The sequence below is a fragment of the Siphateles boraxobius genome, unplaced genomic scaffold, assembly GCF_051911475.1.
Source record: "Siphateles boraxobius isolate OS27281-9 unplaced genomic scaffold, OSU_SipBor_1 13, whole genome shotgun sequence".
NCBI lineage: Eukaryota > Metazoa > Chordata > Actinopteri > Cypriniformes > Leuciscidae > Siphateles > Siphateles boraxobius.
In genome coordinates this window covers 24385434-24401137 of record NW_027508733.1, presented here as the reverse complement: position 1 = coordinate 24401137, position 15704 = coordinate 24385434, and the positions used below count along the sequence as shown (strand labels likewise).

Here is a 15704-nt window from a genome sequence, read left to right as displayed (position 1 = left end):
AACAAAACAACAACAGAAAAATATTTCTATGATGCTGAATGTCATTGAACAAATTAATAAAAAAAGATCTTTTATATGAAGTCTTGTCGCACTCCAGCACAGTAGGTGGCGGAATGAAGCTTTTACTTGGTTCGCAATCTGCCTGTATGTGTTGCCATGTCTTCCTTTTATTCGTGACTTTGCGTTTGTTCTGAGATGTTCTGGTTATAAATATTGTAAGTCGCGTTTGTGGGTTTTATTGGTATTCTTCCAGATTAAAGTCAGTGTTAACCACAAAATAGCTTATTTTCACTTATTGAGAAGAAGAAAGTTGCTAATTTTTTCCAGTTATTGATAACCTGTTTGTACGTTTATTTGGCGCGATCTGGCAACCCAGGCGCCTGTAACTCTCCCCGCCTACCGCGAGACTTGATGAGTGCAGACTTACATTCTCCAGCGTTTCACTTAAACTTCAAATGGATATATGAATTCATTATTACTATTATTGTTGACATTTGACTTTCTCCTCAAGTAATTCCTTTCTCATTAACAATGACAGAAGTTAAAGTCAAAAAAGAGTCAACGGACCCTGTAGATATCGAGAATCGGTGAGTTCAGCTCAGTTTTAACATGCGAGTCTTGGCCTGTAAACACAGCATAACGCGTGAATGAATTTAAGAAGCAATTAAAGTTAACATCAAAACTATTCTGTAGACTTTGTGTATTGTAAGTACTTGAGTTAATGGCAAAACGAACAAAACGAAGCTTAGACCCAGAAGATGAGCGTCGTGGTAATATGTGCATGTTTTAAATGTTGCGAAAGTTTAAAGGGATAACTTAGTTCCCCCAAAAACGAAAATTCTGTCAGCATTTACTCACCCTCATGTTGTTCCAACCCTGAATGAGTTTTCCTTTCTGCTGAACACAAAATAAGTTATTTTGAAGATTATGGATAACCAAACAGCTGATGGACCACATTGACTTCCATAGTTTGGAGAAAAAAATACTATTGAAGTCAATGTGGTTCATCAACTGTTTGATTCTTTAAAATATCTTCTTTTGTGTTCAGCTGAAGAAAGAAACTCATACAGGTTTGGAATAACTTGAGGGAGAGTATATGATGACAGGGTGAACCATCACTTTAAGTATTTTTGTTCGGAATTAAATGTTACATTTTGATCTTTCTTTTAGTACTAACTGAAACAGGAAGATTTTTATCGACCTTTTATCATAAGCGAAGAGCAAAGGAATATATTTTTGTCGTGTTGCGCAGAGAATTTTGGGAAATGTAATTGATATTCCTCATGGACCTTATTTTTTCCCTCTATTAAAGGATAAAAGAGCTGTGTCAGCAGTTTCCACAAGGGATCACAGACCAGGTCATCCAGAATGACATGCCGCACGTTGAGGCGCAGCAGCGAGCCTCGGCCATCAACAGACTGCTGTCTGTGGTGAGATGTTCAGCTCCAGCTGACAGTGCATGAAACATGTGTCTCTGCTCTTTATACTCATGTGTGATTCTTCATTTCTGTTCTCAGGGTCAGTTAGACTTGCTCAAGAACAACAATGGCCTTTTATACAGGCTTAAAGATGTTCAGTCTGCAAGGTTTGTCTCTTTAAATGCAAGCACATCATCTTAATTTGCTATATATAAGTTTGTGTATGTGTATTATTTATCTATCTATCTATCTATCTATCTATCTATCTATCTATCTATCTATCTATATATATATATATATATATATATTACATATATATACACATATACAGGTCCTTCTCAAAAAATTAGCATATTGTGATAAAGTTCATTATTTTCCATAATGTAATGATAAAAATTAAACTTTCATATATTTTAGATTCATTGCACACCAAATAAAATATTTCAGGTCTTTTATTGTTTTAATACTGATGATTTTGGCATACAGCTCATGAAAACCCCAAATTCCTATCTCAGAAAATTAGCATATCATGAAAAGGGTCTCTAAACGAGCTATTAACCTAATCATCTGAATCAACTAATTAACTCTAAACACCTGCAAAAGATTCCTGAGGCTTTTAAAAACTCCCAGCCTGTTTCATTACTCAAAACCGCAATCATGGGTAAGACTGCCGACCTGACTGCTGTCCAGAAGGCCATCATTGACACACTAAAGCAAGAGGGTAAGACACAGAAAGAAATTTCTGAACAAATAGGCTGTTCCCAGAGTGCTGTATCAAGGCACCTCAGTGGGAAGTCTGTGGGAAGGAAAAAGTGTGGCAAAAAACGCTGCACAACGAGAAGAGGTGACCGGACCCTGAGGAAGATTGTGGAGAAGGACCGATTCCAGACCTTGGGGGACCTGAGGAAGCAGTGGACTGAGTCTGGAGTAGAAACATCCAGAGTCACCGTGCACAGGCGTGTGCAGGAAATGGGCTACATGTGCCGCATTCCCCAGGTCAAGCCACTTTTGAACCAGAAACAGCGGCAGAAGCGCCTGACCTGGGCTACAGAGAAGCAGCACTGGAGTACCCACAGTCAGTGATGGTCTGGGGTGCCATGTCAGCTGCTGGTGTTGGTCCACTGTGTTTTATCAAGGGCAGGGTCAATGCAGCTAGCTATCAGGAGATTTTGGAGCACTTCATGCTTCCATCTGCTGAAAAGCTTTATGGAGATGAAGATTTCATTTTTCAGCACGACCTGGCACCTGCTCACAGTGCCAAAACCACTGGTAAATGGTTTACTGACCATGGTATTACTGTGCTCAATTGGCCTGCCAACTCTCCTGACCTGAACCCCATAGAGAATCTGTGGGATATTGTGAAGAGAAAGTTGAGAGACGCAAGACCCAACACTCTGGATGAGCTTAAGGCCGCTATCGAAGCATCCTGGGCCTCCATAACACCTCAGCAGTGCCACAGGCTGATTGCCTCCATGCCACGCCACAATTTCTTTCTGTGTCTTACCCTCTTGCTTGAGGGTGTCAATGATGGCCTTCTGGACAGCAGTCAGGTCGGCAGTCTTACCCATGATTGCGGTTTTGAGTAATGAAACAGGCTGGGAGTTTTTAAAAGCCTCAGGAATCTTTTGCAGGTGTTTAGAGTTAATTAGTTGATTCAGATGATTAGGTTAATAGCTCGTTTAGAGACCCTTTTCATGATATGCTAATTTTTTTAGATAGGAATTTTGGGTTTTCATGAGCTGTATGCCAAAATCATCAGTATTAAAACAATAAAAGACCTGAAATATTTCAGTTGGTGTGCAATGAATCTAAAATATATGAAAGTTTAATTATTATCATTACATTATGGAAAATAATGAACTTTATCACAATATGCTAATTTTTTGAGAAGGACCTGTATATATATTACATATATATATATATATATACACACACATATATGTATACATATATATGTGTATATATATGTCTGTGTATATATGTGTGTGTGTGTGTGTGTGTGTGGGTATATATATATATAAGTATATACACAAGCATGTGTGTGTTTTATAAATGTGAACACAAGCTTATTGAATTAAAGTATATATATATTTCACTCAAATTTAGTGAATATGTTTGCAAATATGTGCACATAAATTTCAATGTAATTAAAAAAAGACATTAAAATGAATTTAAAATTTTTATAATGTATAATTTATGCATTTATTTTTTCACAGTAAAGTAAAAGGCTCTGATAACCAAGAAAAACTAGTTTACCAAATCATAGAGGATGCTGGGAATAAAGGTAAAATGCATTTTTTATTTGTTTGCGTTTAGCAACTGATCTATAGTGATAAAGAGTTTATTTTTAATTGCTTTTTCTGTTTTCTAAAGGAATTTGGAGCAGAGAGATCAGATATAAGAGTAACCTTCCACTCACAGAAATCAATAAAATCCTCAAGAATCTTGAGAGTAAGAAACTCATCAAAGCGGTGAAGTCTGTTGCAGTGAGTTGATCTCCAAACATTTAGACATTTAAAATGTTTAATTTGCCTCAGACCTTTTGAAAAGTCTTGGATTTCTCCCATCCAGGCCTCTAAGAAGAAGGTCTATATGCTGTACAACCTGCAGCCGGACCGATCTGTGACAGGAGGCGCCTGGTATAGCGATCAAGATTTCGAGTCAGAGTTTGTTGAGGTTCTCAACCAACAGTGCTTTAAGTTCCTGCAAAGTAAGGTTAGATTGTAATATTTCATATTCCTCTTAATCTTTGTGATCTTGAATTTTTCACACTTTGAATTCTGCTGTTTCCTTGTTAGCATTTAAAAAAAAGTTACCAGTCATCGCCAACATTTAATCATTTTCACAAAAATGTCATGGCCCCCAGAATATTTTGTTGTATGAATATCGGAAGATTCAATATATCAAAAGAAAGAACCGATCTTCTGCTTTTAAGCAACACTTGATTATTGGCAAGTTTCTTTTAAAAAAAGCAACATTCGGATCTGATTCAGAACAATGATCAAAAGATAGATCGAGTAGATCGAGTCCATCAACACCCCCCAATTCTTCACAGTCCTATACATCTACCTGGGCTCGACATTTAATTCGGTAAAATTAGGCAGTTTTGATTTATATCACCGGTTCTCAAAGTGTGGGGCGCGCCCCACTGGTGGGGAATAGAGACGTGACAGGTGGGCCGCCCCAAACGGGAGTAAATTTTCCTTTTTATGCCTTTATATCTTTATTTGTTGACGGCGAGTCCGCAGCGTCAACTTCATCTTTGCAGCGACACAGAAAACACCAGTTTATTAATAAACAATTAAATGTCTCCTTGCTATTTTTTACACATTCATAATCATTACTTTTGCCGGTTCTTTGTGGCAAGCCTTATGTGTGCGGTCGTACGCTTGAGTGCGGCAATATAACGCTCATTATCCTGTATAGCCTATTTAAGTAATTAAACCAATATAAAGGGGCGATTTGTCCACTAATGGCTTAAATGAACAATTACTGGTCGACTAGAAAAAAACTTTAGTCGGAGACAGCCCTTATTCCACATATTTTTAAACCAGTAGGGCATTCTGGGTTGAGCGAGCGACCCTGAGCGGGATGAGCGAGCGGAGGAATATTCAGAAATGCGTTCTCCGCTCACATGCTCTGATCGGAACAAATTTAAGGAATATTAAAATAATTAATCATTAGTTTATATCGTATACACTGCCCTTCATTTTAATCCCATATCAAACACAGTATGTTATGTCTATTTTAATATATAGGCTATATGTGTAATATATTTTTTTTATTTCACGTTTTTAAGTAAAATATTATGTTAGTCCACAGCTCCCCACCAGGGGATGCTGATGCTATGACGAGTGGCACTTTTATTTCTTTTCTATTTTTGAACTTGATACAAATTGACACAACTGCACTTTTATTTTCTCTATTTTTTGAATTTCATGCAAGTTATAACACAGCTGCACTTTTATTTTCTTTATTTATGAACTTGCTGTTATTTGATGTAGATAGTTAGTTTGTATTTAGATACAACTTGTTACTATACTGATACTACTTGTTATTTCAATAAATTGGAACGTTTTAAGCTTGTTGCTTATTTCATTAGCATTGTGTTGGGGCGATGGGGGCAGGTGGGGCTTGAAGATTCCCCCTTGTCCAAAGTGGGGAATGACCGAAAACGTTTGAGAACCACTGATTTATATGATGATTAATGTTTAATGATCGCATTAGCTTACCTATGCGTAAGCAATGCGTTTACCGGATGTCACTTCTGCTTTTCCTGTGTTTTGATCTGGAGATTCTGTACTATTTCAGAAGAGGTGTAATAGCGCCCCCTACCGTATAACAGTGAAAACATGAATTGCTGGAGGCGTTGTGTCATAAATGATGGACAATTTCTTCAATGGCAGGGAAGTGTTGTGTCGTAAATGATAAAAAAAAAGGATTAAATGGCGGTAAAGCGTTGTGTTGTAAATTATGGACAATTCCATCAGCGTTGTCATAAATGAAGGAAAAAAATCTGTCAGTGTTGGGGAAGCGTTGTGTCCTAAATGATGGAAAGTTCTGTCAACGGCTGCGAAGCGTTGTGTTATGAATTACGGACAATTTCGTCAATAATTGGGAAGCAATATGTCGTAAATGATGGAAAGTTCCATCAATGACCGGGAAAGAATTATTAGAAATGTGTTTGTTTTTAGGCTGAAGCAGCGAGAGACAGTAAGCAGAGCCCCATGGTGCAAAGAAACAGCTCATTTGCCACGTCTCATGAAGTGTGGAAGTACATCTGTGAGCTCGGCATCAGCAAAGTGAGTGGGAATAATATCTTAATACTGCAGAGTTATTAAACGTGTATAAAACTGAATGGGTTTATTATATGAGGATGTTCCTGTGCGCAGGTTGATCTGTCCATGGAGGACATCGAGACCATCCTAAACACACTGATCTTTGATGGCAAGGTGGAGATGACCATAATCGCTGCTAAAGAGGGGACGGTGGGGAGTGTCGATGGACAGATGAAGCTCTACAGGGGAGTGAATCCCATAATTCAACCCACAGGCCTGGTCAAAACACCATGTGGATTGTGTCCGGTAATGTTTATATATTTAGAATAAATAATCAAAAGTCCGAATTGGCTGTCGATTTAACACGTTAATTTAATTAATAAGTTATGGAAAATATAATGTGTTAATATGCTTAACACATTTAATGCACCCTCCCCATCGCAGACTAGAGGTCTGCGCGGGACACAATTTTCAGACCCGCTCCCGCAGTGTTCAGTCCCACTCCCGCCCGCTCCCGCAAAGATTTGTCATTTTTAGTACCGCTCCCGCCCGCATCTGTGATATAATGTCCCGCTCCCGCCCGCACTTTCTGTCTGACGAAAGGTCTTGGGGAAAAAAATGCGTGCACACAAAATTCCTTACCAATACTTGGTAACATATTTATTGGTCCCATATTACGAACAGCATAATATTCACAACAGTACTTTATCTGAAGCACTAGAGGCGCTCTGTTCCTCGTCCATGCTGTCTATTTTGAACTTGAACTAGCTTTCGAATTCGAACTCGGAGCAGCGGGAAAGGAATTGTCTCTAAACAAGTGTGCGTGAGATTAGGCCCCGCCCTACCCGACAACATTCACAAGTTTAGGCTGCTTAAAACGTTTTTATTGCTGCCAATCAGAATCTCCCTCACAACTACAAATTATGTACGCTACTTTAATCATTTATATATTTTACTTTATACTCATATTTAATTTGCGGGAGTGCAGCGTATCATCCCTCCCGCCCGCACCCGCAAGTGCACCTCATCATCCCGCCCGCTCCCGCAATGACCTTTAAAAATTTGTCCCGCGCCGCACTGTTTTGCGTCGGGACCCGCGGGACTCCCGCGGGAGTGCAGACCTCTAGTTCAGACCATCTTTTATTTCATACAGCTGCTTGGTGACAAACATGCAGGGCAACAATTCACTGTATAATGTAACCTATAGATCGCTGTTAGGTTGCTCCTAAAGTTCAATATATTGGGGAGTTTTTACATTTACATTTATTCATTTAGCTGACGCTTTTATCCAAGGCGACTTACAATTGCTATGTATGTCAGAGGTCGCACGCCTCTGGAGCAATTAGCGGTTAAGTGTCTTGCTCAGGGACAAACAGTCTCACAGTGGATTCGAACCTGGGTCTCTCACACCAAAGACATGTGTCTTATCCTCTGCGACATCACCACACCTTTTTGTCGTACAAGGCTAATACATACTAACAGAATTTTCATTTTTGGGTAAGCTATCCCTTTTACATTTTAAAACCCATTAATCTCATGGCATTATTTAATTGTAATTGCGGTGTAAATGCTTTCATGAGACAAAAATACCAATTCTGATGCAGCTTCTGAAAAAAATCAAGGCCATTGCTGCCTAAAAGTTTGTATAATAAGTTCTTTCCTAAATCAAAAAATTCAATCTTTTTGATGCTTTTCTCATTTAACACAATGACGACTTAAAAGGTGCTCTAAGCGATGTCGGGTGATGTCACTTCTTGTTGACGTTTAAAGTATTGTCAAACAAAACGGAGGCTAGCTAGACCCTCCCTCCTCCTCATCCGCGTACTAACCCCCCAAACCCCGCCCCCCGAATCCTCTTGTGGGTTATTGGCTGGAACAGTTTGCTATGTTTCGTGGTGCGGGTTAGCCCAGTTTGTTTTTGTTGCCGTTTGTGGAGCCTGGGGTGTCTGCGACTGCGAGACCGTGTTTTTCTACAGTGTGTTCAGGGGACAGGCAGCTAGCGGATAGTGAGGAGATGCTTGCTGTATGTGACAAAAAATGTTTTGGCCTAAAAAACGCATGACATCGCTTTGAGCACCTTTAAATTATCTTTTGGGAGCAACTTGTTGGCCAAAGTTAATGTGCGATTAAACGGCACATCATGTAATTTATTAGATCAAACCTTTTAATCAGTTGACAGCCCTAATAATAAAAGGATAAAATCTATTTTATTTGATTACATCATGTGGTTTAATGTGCTAAGTTAACTCTTTGTCTTCTAGGTGTTTGATGACTGTCATGAAGGGGGTGAAATCTCTCCATCTAACTGTGTTTACATGGTGGAGTGGCTGGACTTCTGACCAGCCAAGCGGATGTCTTTGTTTTTCTCTGTGGAGAAAGTATTTTTCATGCAGCGATTCGATGCAGCTGAAGATTTATTTTATTTATATCCAACATTAATGGCTTCAATGATACAAGCAGAACTACACTGAGTGGATAAGAAGCAGCTTACATTTGGAGTCAGAAAAAAGACTGATGTATTTTTTTGTTCTGTTTTGGTAATTGTTTATTCTTTTTTTCACCCATAGATATGTCTTTAAAGATATACCTCAACCATTTCAATAAATAAAGGTTTGATAATTTGTTGATAGGTAGTCTATATATTGGACTGTGTTTGTGCACCCCTATAATTTCAATGCACGGCATCCATACTTTAGCATATTGTGAATGACACATATGTGGTTTTTTTAATAAGACAAATTCAATAAATCAGCACTGACCTCAAGTTAAAAAAAGACTTAAATTTGTGATTTAAAAAAAATTGCTAAAGAAAAATATATTTACAGACAACGCAACTGTGGAGACAACTGTTGTCATGATGGGGCATATTTTATTCTATAATTTAGCATTTTGTGTCGTTACATAATTTCACATTTTAGGTCATGTTAAAAAAAAATTCTGCCATATCGCATGGTTAACATGATGCTTCAAATATTGTTCTTAAACTCCTTTAAAAAAAATCTTAAAGGATATACATATATTATATACAGTATCTCAAGAAAGTGAGTACAGCCCTCACATTTTCACTTCTGGTGTACTCACTTTTGTTTCCAGTGATTTAGACATTTATGGCTGTGTGTTGAGTTATTTTGAGGGGACAGCCAATTTACACTGTTATACAAGCTGTACACTCACTACTTGACATTGTAGCAAAGTGTCATTCAGTGTTGTCCAATGAAAAGACAAATGTGTACACAAATGTGAGGGGTATACTCACATTTGTGAGATACTGCATATACATATATATATATATATATATATATATATATATATATATATATATACACACACACAGTGTAATTTGCTTGCTTGAATGTTTTTAACTAAGTTTTATTTTGTTTTTGGGACTCTTTACTTATCCCGACGATTAAGTTTTCTTTACTGGAATTTGTGCATATGAAGGATTCAAAATATTGTGGTCTTTTTTTAATGCTGCCATTTTTCGAGTGAGTAGTTTGCGCTTTGATTGTTAAAGTTGTATTTAGTGCATACAAAACGTAGTCAAGAGCAAGGAGCAACTTTACCTGCGTAAATTACGTCGTTTCGACAGTAGGTGGCGACGACTGACTGGTCTTTATGAGAGAGTCATTTATCCAGCAGATTCGATCAATAGAAATTCATTCAGGAATGAAAAAAGAGGGCGAGTTTTTGAATCAGCTATTCACCGTCTCAGAATAGGGATATGCTTTGTCTTTGTTTGGTACAATTGTCGTTGATGGAGCGAAAATAGACCAAATAATTGGCTTTGTTGTGTCTAAAATATACTCTATACAGTATCATATTTACATTATAAATACACACACATAGACTGCTGTTTTTTTTAAGAAAAAAAATGTATTCAGCAAGGATGCATTAAATTGACCAAGAGTGACTAAACATTTACATTGTGGAAATTACTTTTTCAAATAAATGCTCTTTTCAACTTTCTATTAATCAAATAACCCTAAAAAAGTTGTATCACGGTTTCCACAACAACATCAATCAGCACAACTGCTTTAATAATATTCATCAGAAAAGTTTCTTGATTATAAAATCATCATAGATTGATTTCTGAAGGATCATGTGACACTGAAGACTGAGTAATTATGCTGAAATGCAGCTTTGATCACAGGAATAAATCACATTTTAAAATATATTCATATAAAATATTATCAAATATATTTATTTTAAATAGTAATAATATTTCGCAATATTACTGTTTTTGCTGTATTTTTGATCACATACATGCAGCCTTGGTGAGCATAAGTTACTTCTCTCAAAAACATTTAAAAATCTTACGATCCCAAACCATTAAATAGTGTATATTAGGTAGGCTAAACTTAAGATAAATTGTGCCCGACCAATCATGCTTGTGTTGAAAATGGATCACAAAATTTTGGTATAACAACTCTATTCACTCATTATGTTCTAATAGGCTATGCATTTTCTTTTCAGCATCTCTGTCTGTTGGCATGTTCTGCCAAAGCAGTCATAGATGATGAAGATACCTAAAGGTGTGTATTACATCTATGTGACACATCACGCATTTTTATCACAGTCTCGCGCGCAGTAGCCATAGTAACCGGACAGAGGGGCGCTTAGCAACACGAGAGGAGGAGGCGCAGCATCATCTACAGAGAACGAAGGAAAAACAACCGATGCATTGACCTTCATTTCATCCACACCTGCTTCTGATGGAGAAAACTGAATGTGTTCTCGTTTACATTTTGTTTTGTAATTATTAAACACCCTTAAAGGTACATTCAGCGCATTTATTGTAAATCTCAATTGGCGCGATGAAGTTTGTCGTGGTTTTGGTGTCCGCCGGCTTCCTGGCTTTTCTTGGCGCGGTCATCTGCATCATCGCCAGCGTGTATTCGCGATCATCGGCCGCCGCGCCCCACGCGCTCTCCGACAACCGCTCGCTCTCACTGCTGGAGCCGCTGCCGGGATCCGTGGCGCGCGCCGGCCCTCTCGGAGCTCTCCATGGTGCTGAATCCTACGAAGGAGGCGGATTGGACATCGGCCTGGAGATACCGTCGCTCAATGAATTGAGCACCGGGGACGTGACTGGGCCGAGTCCCAAACAGTTCACCCTCGATCGACTCATTTGTACCCCTGTTCCCATCAGTGATTGCAAATCAAGGGATTTGAGACAACAAGCCGACGACCCGTTTGCCGACGAGGAGGACTGGAGCCTCCGCACCACTGCTGAGGAGCTCAGACAGATCGTCATGCAACAAAACGACCAGATCCTCATTGACCAGAGGACCATCACGGAGCTAACCGGGAAGCTCACGGAGTGTGAGAACGGACTGGAGGAGAGGACTCTGCACGAGCGGAGTATGGGAGTGTGGTCGAGCAACCGGCGCCACATGGCCGGGGATGATGTGAGCAGCTCGGTTGCAGTACAGCTGCAGACGGCGCGGGCTGTGGAGGAACTGGAGAGAGCGATTCTTCAACTTAAAGATCGCATTGAGAAGTTAGAGGTTGGTAATAATAATAAACACTTTAAGACTTGAAAGTTTAATTCTCTGTCTAAAAGGGAATTTGTGCAGGGACCATACGGGCAGGGGAAACAGTTTTGTAAGGCAAAGATGCCTCAAAATGCTTGGGGATTTTGGGGAGAAGTGTCCCTGTTCATTGACATTGTAGTGTGTCTTTCTCACCTTGACAGTGATTCCTTTCCCCTCCATCTTGTTCATCTCCTGAAAGGCATATACATAAATCATGAGAGAGGAGAGAAACAGGTTTGCAGCTACTGTAGTTGCACATCAGCCCCAATAACACTTGATTTGTAGATGTTTTGATGTAGATTTATGGATCAAAGTTGTTATTAACTAAAACAAAAAAAACTATTAAAAATCGTTTTTATTCATTGAAATAAAGCTGGAATAAAATAAAATATAAATGTTATATGGAAAAACTGGTCAACTAACTGAAAGTAAATAAGTTGAAGTAATAAAATCACTACAATTATAAATTAAGTTAAATATATTTAAAGCTAAATAGAAATATAAAACTGTAAAAATGACAAAAGCACATAACAAATTACAAAAATGAAAATGTAAAATATAAGCTATTTAAAAATATTTAAAATAATAAAATACATAGCCTACTACTAAAATTACAATGTTACGGATTGGTATAATCAATAATGACAATTCTGTCATTATTTAAAGAGGTTAAAGGAAATATCTTGATTTTATGCTAGATTTCCTGTTCATTAGGGCAAAATTTCATTAACAATTGAAACATGCATTTTCTGCGCTGCTTTGTATTGTGAAAATGCTATAAATGTGAATTGAATTTACTCAACCTTATGTCGTTCCAAAGCCTTATGACTCTCTATTCTGAGGAACAATAAGTTTTGAAGAAGTTGTCCAAAAGGATGTAAAGGCAACATAAAATATTTAAAAAGTTAGTTTGTATAACTCATGCATCATATTCCAAGTCTTCTAAAAACATATAATAGGTGTGAGGATCAGAAATAATACTGACATCAGCTCATGCTCTCTGTAAATTCAACAGCACATCATTTTTTAAGTTATTGTAATGCAAATTAAGCTAATATAATCAGATGAACATGCTAAACAGGATAAATTAGGTTTTGCAATTATAACCTATTGCATAATTCTCTCTCAGTTGGAAATCGGCCCTGCAGCATTGAACCACACTGAGCACACTGTGAGCACATTGGGGAGCGTAGTGGTGGGCGAGCCAGGCCGGCCTGTGGAGGATCTGGAGGGAGAGCTGGAAAAGAAGATTAGACTGTTGGAAAAGGAGAGAAAGAACCTGCGCAAAGAGACCCAGAGCCACCACCAGCACATCGACCAGGGACTCAACACCCTGCAAGAGCGTATTGCAGAGCTCGAACAGAGTAAGGAGGAGGGTTGGGTCTAACACAGGGGAAAATGGGTGAAATTGTCTCTCGATTTTAAACTCATTCTCTTAATCTTTTCTCCTCAGGTCTTACAGATTACAGTTACCCCCAAGGGTATAAACTGTCCTTCCCCGTGCGAACTAACTACATGTATGGGCTTGTCAGGCGGAATATTCCAGAGATGTACGCCTTCACGGCATGTCTGTGGCTCAACCCTGCCGAGAGTGGAATTGGGACACCATTTTCCTATGCTGTACCGGAACAACCCAATGAAATTGTCCTGTTGCAGGGAATTCATAATCCTGCAGAACTACTCATCAATGATAAGGTAAGACCCGCCATACCTTCCATCTGCATTAACCTTGCAGAATACAGTTGATGGACTCAACCGTTCCCTCTATTGACAGGTGGCACAGCTGCCTCTATCTTTGCCGCAGGGCATCTGGCAGCACATATGTGTGAGTTGGACCCTACGGGATGGAGTTTGGAAAGCATATCAAAGCGGAAAGTTGAGAGGACGGGGTGAAGGGTTATCCGCATGGCACCCAATCAAATCTGGGGGCGTCTTGGTATTGGGACAGGAACAGGTGAGCAAGACAGGGAGTTCTGGAAGAGTGTGAATACACCCTCAAAAGTACACCTTCACTCTCAGAAAAAAATGCTAAAATTTGAACCTTTAGGAGTGCAACAGCTTGTCAATGGGGCAGTACCCTTCGCACCCCTAAAAGTTTCATAGAAGTACCCTAAATGGTAAATTTTTCAACTCTAAGCTACTAACATGCACCTTTTAGGGTTAGATAAGGTACAAAGTTGTCCTTTTACTGCACCAGTGACAAGCTGTTTTACCCCTTAAGGTACAATTTTTGCACATTTTTTCCTGACACTGTTTGCATCCTTCAGGAGTTGTTAAGGTACAAAGGTCTACCTTTGAGGGTACTGCCCCTTTGACAAGGTGTTGTTCCTTGAAGGTACCATTTTTGCACATTATTTTTGATACTACATTGTCTTTAACGATGTGTAATTCTTCGTCTCTCCCTGGCTTCACTGCAGGACACCCTTGGTGGGCGGTTTGACGCATCCCAGGCTCTTGTTGGGGAGCTTTCATTATTTAACCTTTGGGACCGGGTGTTGTCGCCAACAGAAGTGGCCGCTCTGGCGGCTTGCCCAGAATCACCACGGCTGGGGAACGTGGTGCCCTGGACGGACCGAGATGTGGACGTGTTTGGTGGGGCTGTCAAGGACCATGTGGACCCCTGTGTTCAGAGCTCCCATCCCCGGCAATGAACGGGACCATGGGTTCATTCCTTTCTTTTTTAAGGAGGTGGTAAATAAGAAAAAAAAAGGCTTGAAATGTATGACAATTGTGCTGTGGTCCGGGTCTATGTAAAGAATGTATTTACCGTAGAGCTATACTCTCTCTGAGGAAGGAAAGGGATTTGTCTGTGTGTGTGATTGTGTTTGTTCGGATAGAGCTGCTGCCGATGGCTTTTAAAGGCCTGTTTGTGTCTTGTGTTGCTTGTGTTTTTTCATGCCCTTCTTCTTAAAGCATTACCGCACAATGGTCCCTTCAGATTTAGAGAATGTTTTTCTAATAAGATGGATGTGGCTCATTATCATAGCACTTGTCTTGCTCTTGTTTCATTATTTGTGTAAAGTGGAGCTTTCACTTCTTTCCCAATGCAGCCTTTTGCTTTCTTGCTTTTATTACCAGTTTCTTAGGGTCACTTCCCTACACTGTTTTTTCAGTCTGGCAGCACCTAAAGGTGTAAAACATCTTATCTTCATCAGAACATGTCTTAAAATGTTGGTATTTTTGCATCTGGTGAAATGGGTCCTTACTCTGCAATGTATTTTCTCTCACATGCAGGTTCAGCGAGATCCAAAAATATTTGAACCAAAATGTGTTTTTTGAAGCTTAGTATCTTAAACATCACACTAAATTTTGAAGATCTGATGTGCAGCCCACTCACTATGAAAATATGAATGTAAAACAGTATTTAGCATCTTGTCGTGTTACCTTTGCATTGTACCTATAGCCCTCCTTGCCCCATCACAGAGAAAAGCTTAGGAAAGTGCCTGTCTGTTTATTTGACTCTTGCATTTGGTTGATGATCAGCTGTAATGTCAGTGTAGTGCTTCTTTATCTTTGCACCACCAAGGATCTACAATGATATTATGACACATGTGGATGAAAATATTAAAAAGGTGAAGAAAATAAATATGAGAGTGCATTGTCTTGTTTATTTAAATGTCATGAAACTTAACAGCAGAATTCGATTTTTTCCTTTTATCTATCTATCTATCTATCTATCTATCTATCTATCTATCTATCTATCTATCTATCTATCTATCTATCTATCTATCTATCTATCTATCCATCCATCCATCCATCCATCCATCCATCCATCCATCCATCCATCCATCCATCCATCCATCCATCCATCCATCCATCCATCCATCCATCTATCTATCCATCCATCCATCCATCCATCCATCCATCCATCCATCCATCCATCCATCCATCCATCCATCCATCCATCCATCCATCCATCCATCCATCCATCCATCCATCCATCTATCTATCTATCTATCTATCTATCTATCTAT

At 39.1% G+C, this 15704-nt stretch overlaps 2 protein-coding genes across 2 annotated transcripts; both read left to right on the top strand.

Annotated features, from left to right (window-relative positions):
* The first annotated feature begins 390 nt into the window (after nt 1–390).
* On the top strand, nt 391–8970 carry polr3f (polymerase (RNA) III (DNA directed) polypeptide F). Its single transcript, XM_077226718.1, has 9 exons — nt 391–587; nt 1313–1430; nt 1518–1585; nt 3635–3702; nt 3792–3904; nt 3990–4133; nt 6113–6220; nt 6311–6502; nt 8458–8970. The coding sequence occupies exons 1-9, from the start codon at nt 532–534 to the stop codon at nt 8533–8535; spliced, it is 945 nt and encodes a 314-aa protein (XP_077082833.1). The 5' UTR covers nt 391–531; the 3' UTR covers nt 8536–8970.
* A 1819-nt stretch (nt 8971–10789) lies between these two features.
* On the top strand, nt 10790–15316 carry nptxrb (neuronal pentraxin receptor b). The gene is made up of 5 exons (XM_077225773.1): nt 10790–11703; nt 12860–13094; nt 13184–13425; nt 13505–13684; nt 14148–15316. The coding sequence occupies exons 1-5, from the start codon at nt 11011–11013 to the stop codon at nt 14379–14381; spliced, it is 1584 nt and encodes a 527-aa protein (XP_077081888.1). The 5' UTR covers nt 10790–11010; the 3' UTR covers nt 14382–15316.
* The last annotated feature ends 388 nt before the right edge of the window (nt 15317–15704 follow it).

Coding starts and splice junctions, on each gene's coding strand:
- polr3f (XM_077226718.1), top strand. CDS start 532: ATGACAGAAGTTAAAGTCAAAAAAGAGTCAACGGACCCTGTAGATATC. Junction 1,431..1,517: donor TCAACAGACTGCTGTCTGTG/GTGAGATGTTCA, acceptor TTCTGTTCTCAG/GGTCAGTTAGACTTGCTCAA. Junction 4,134..6,112: donor TTAAGTTCCTGCAAAGTAAG/GTTAGATTGTAA, acceptor GTTTGTTTTTAG/GCTGAAGCAGCGAGAGACAG.
- nptxrb (XM_077225773.1), top strand. CDS start 11,011: ATGAAGTTTGTCGTGGTTTTGGTGTCCGCCGGCTTCCTGGCTTTTCTT. Junction 13,426..13,504: donor AACTACTCATCAATGATAAG/GTAAGACCCGCC, acceptor CTCTATTGACAG/GTGGCACAGCTGCCTCTATC. Junction 13,685..14,147: donor TGGTATTGGGACAGGAACAG/GTGAGCAAGACA, acceptor GCTTCACTGCAG/GACACCCTTGGTGGGCGGTT.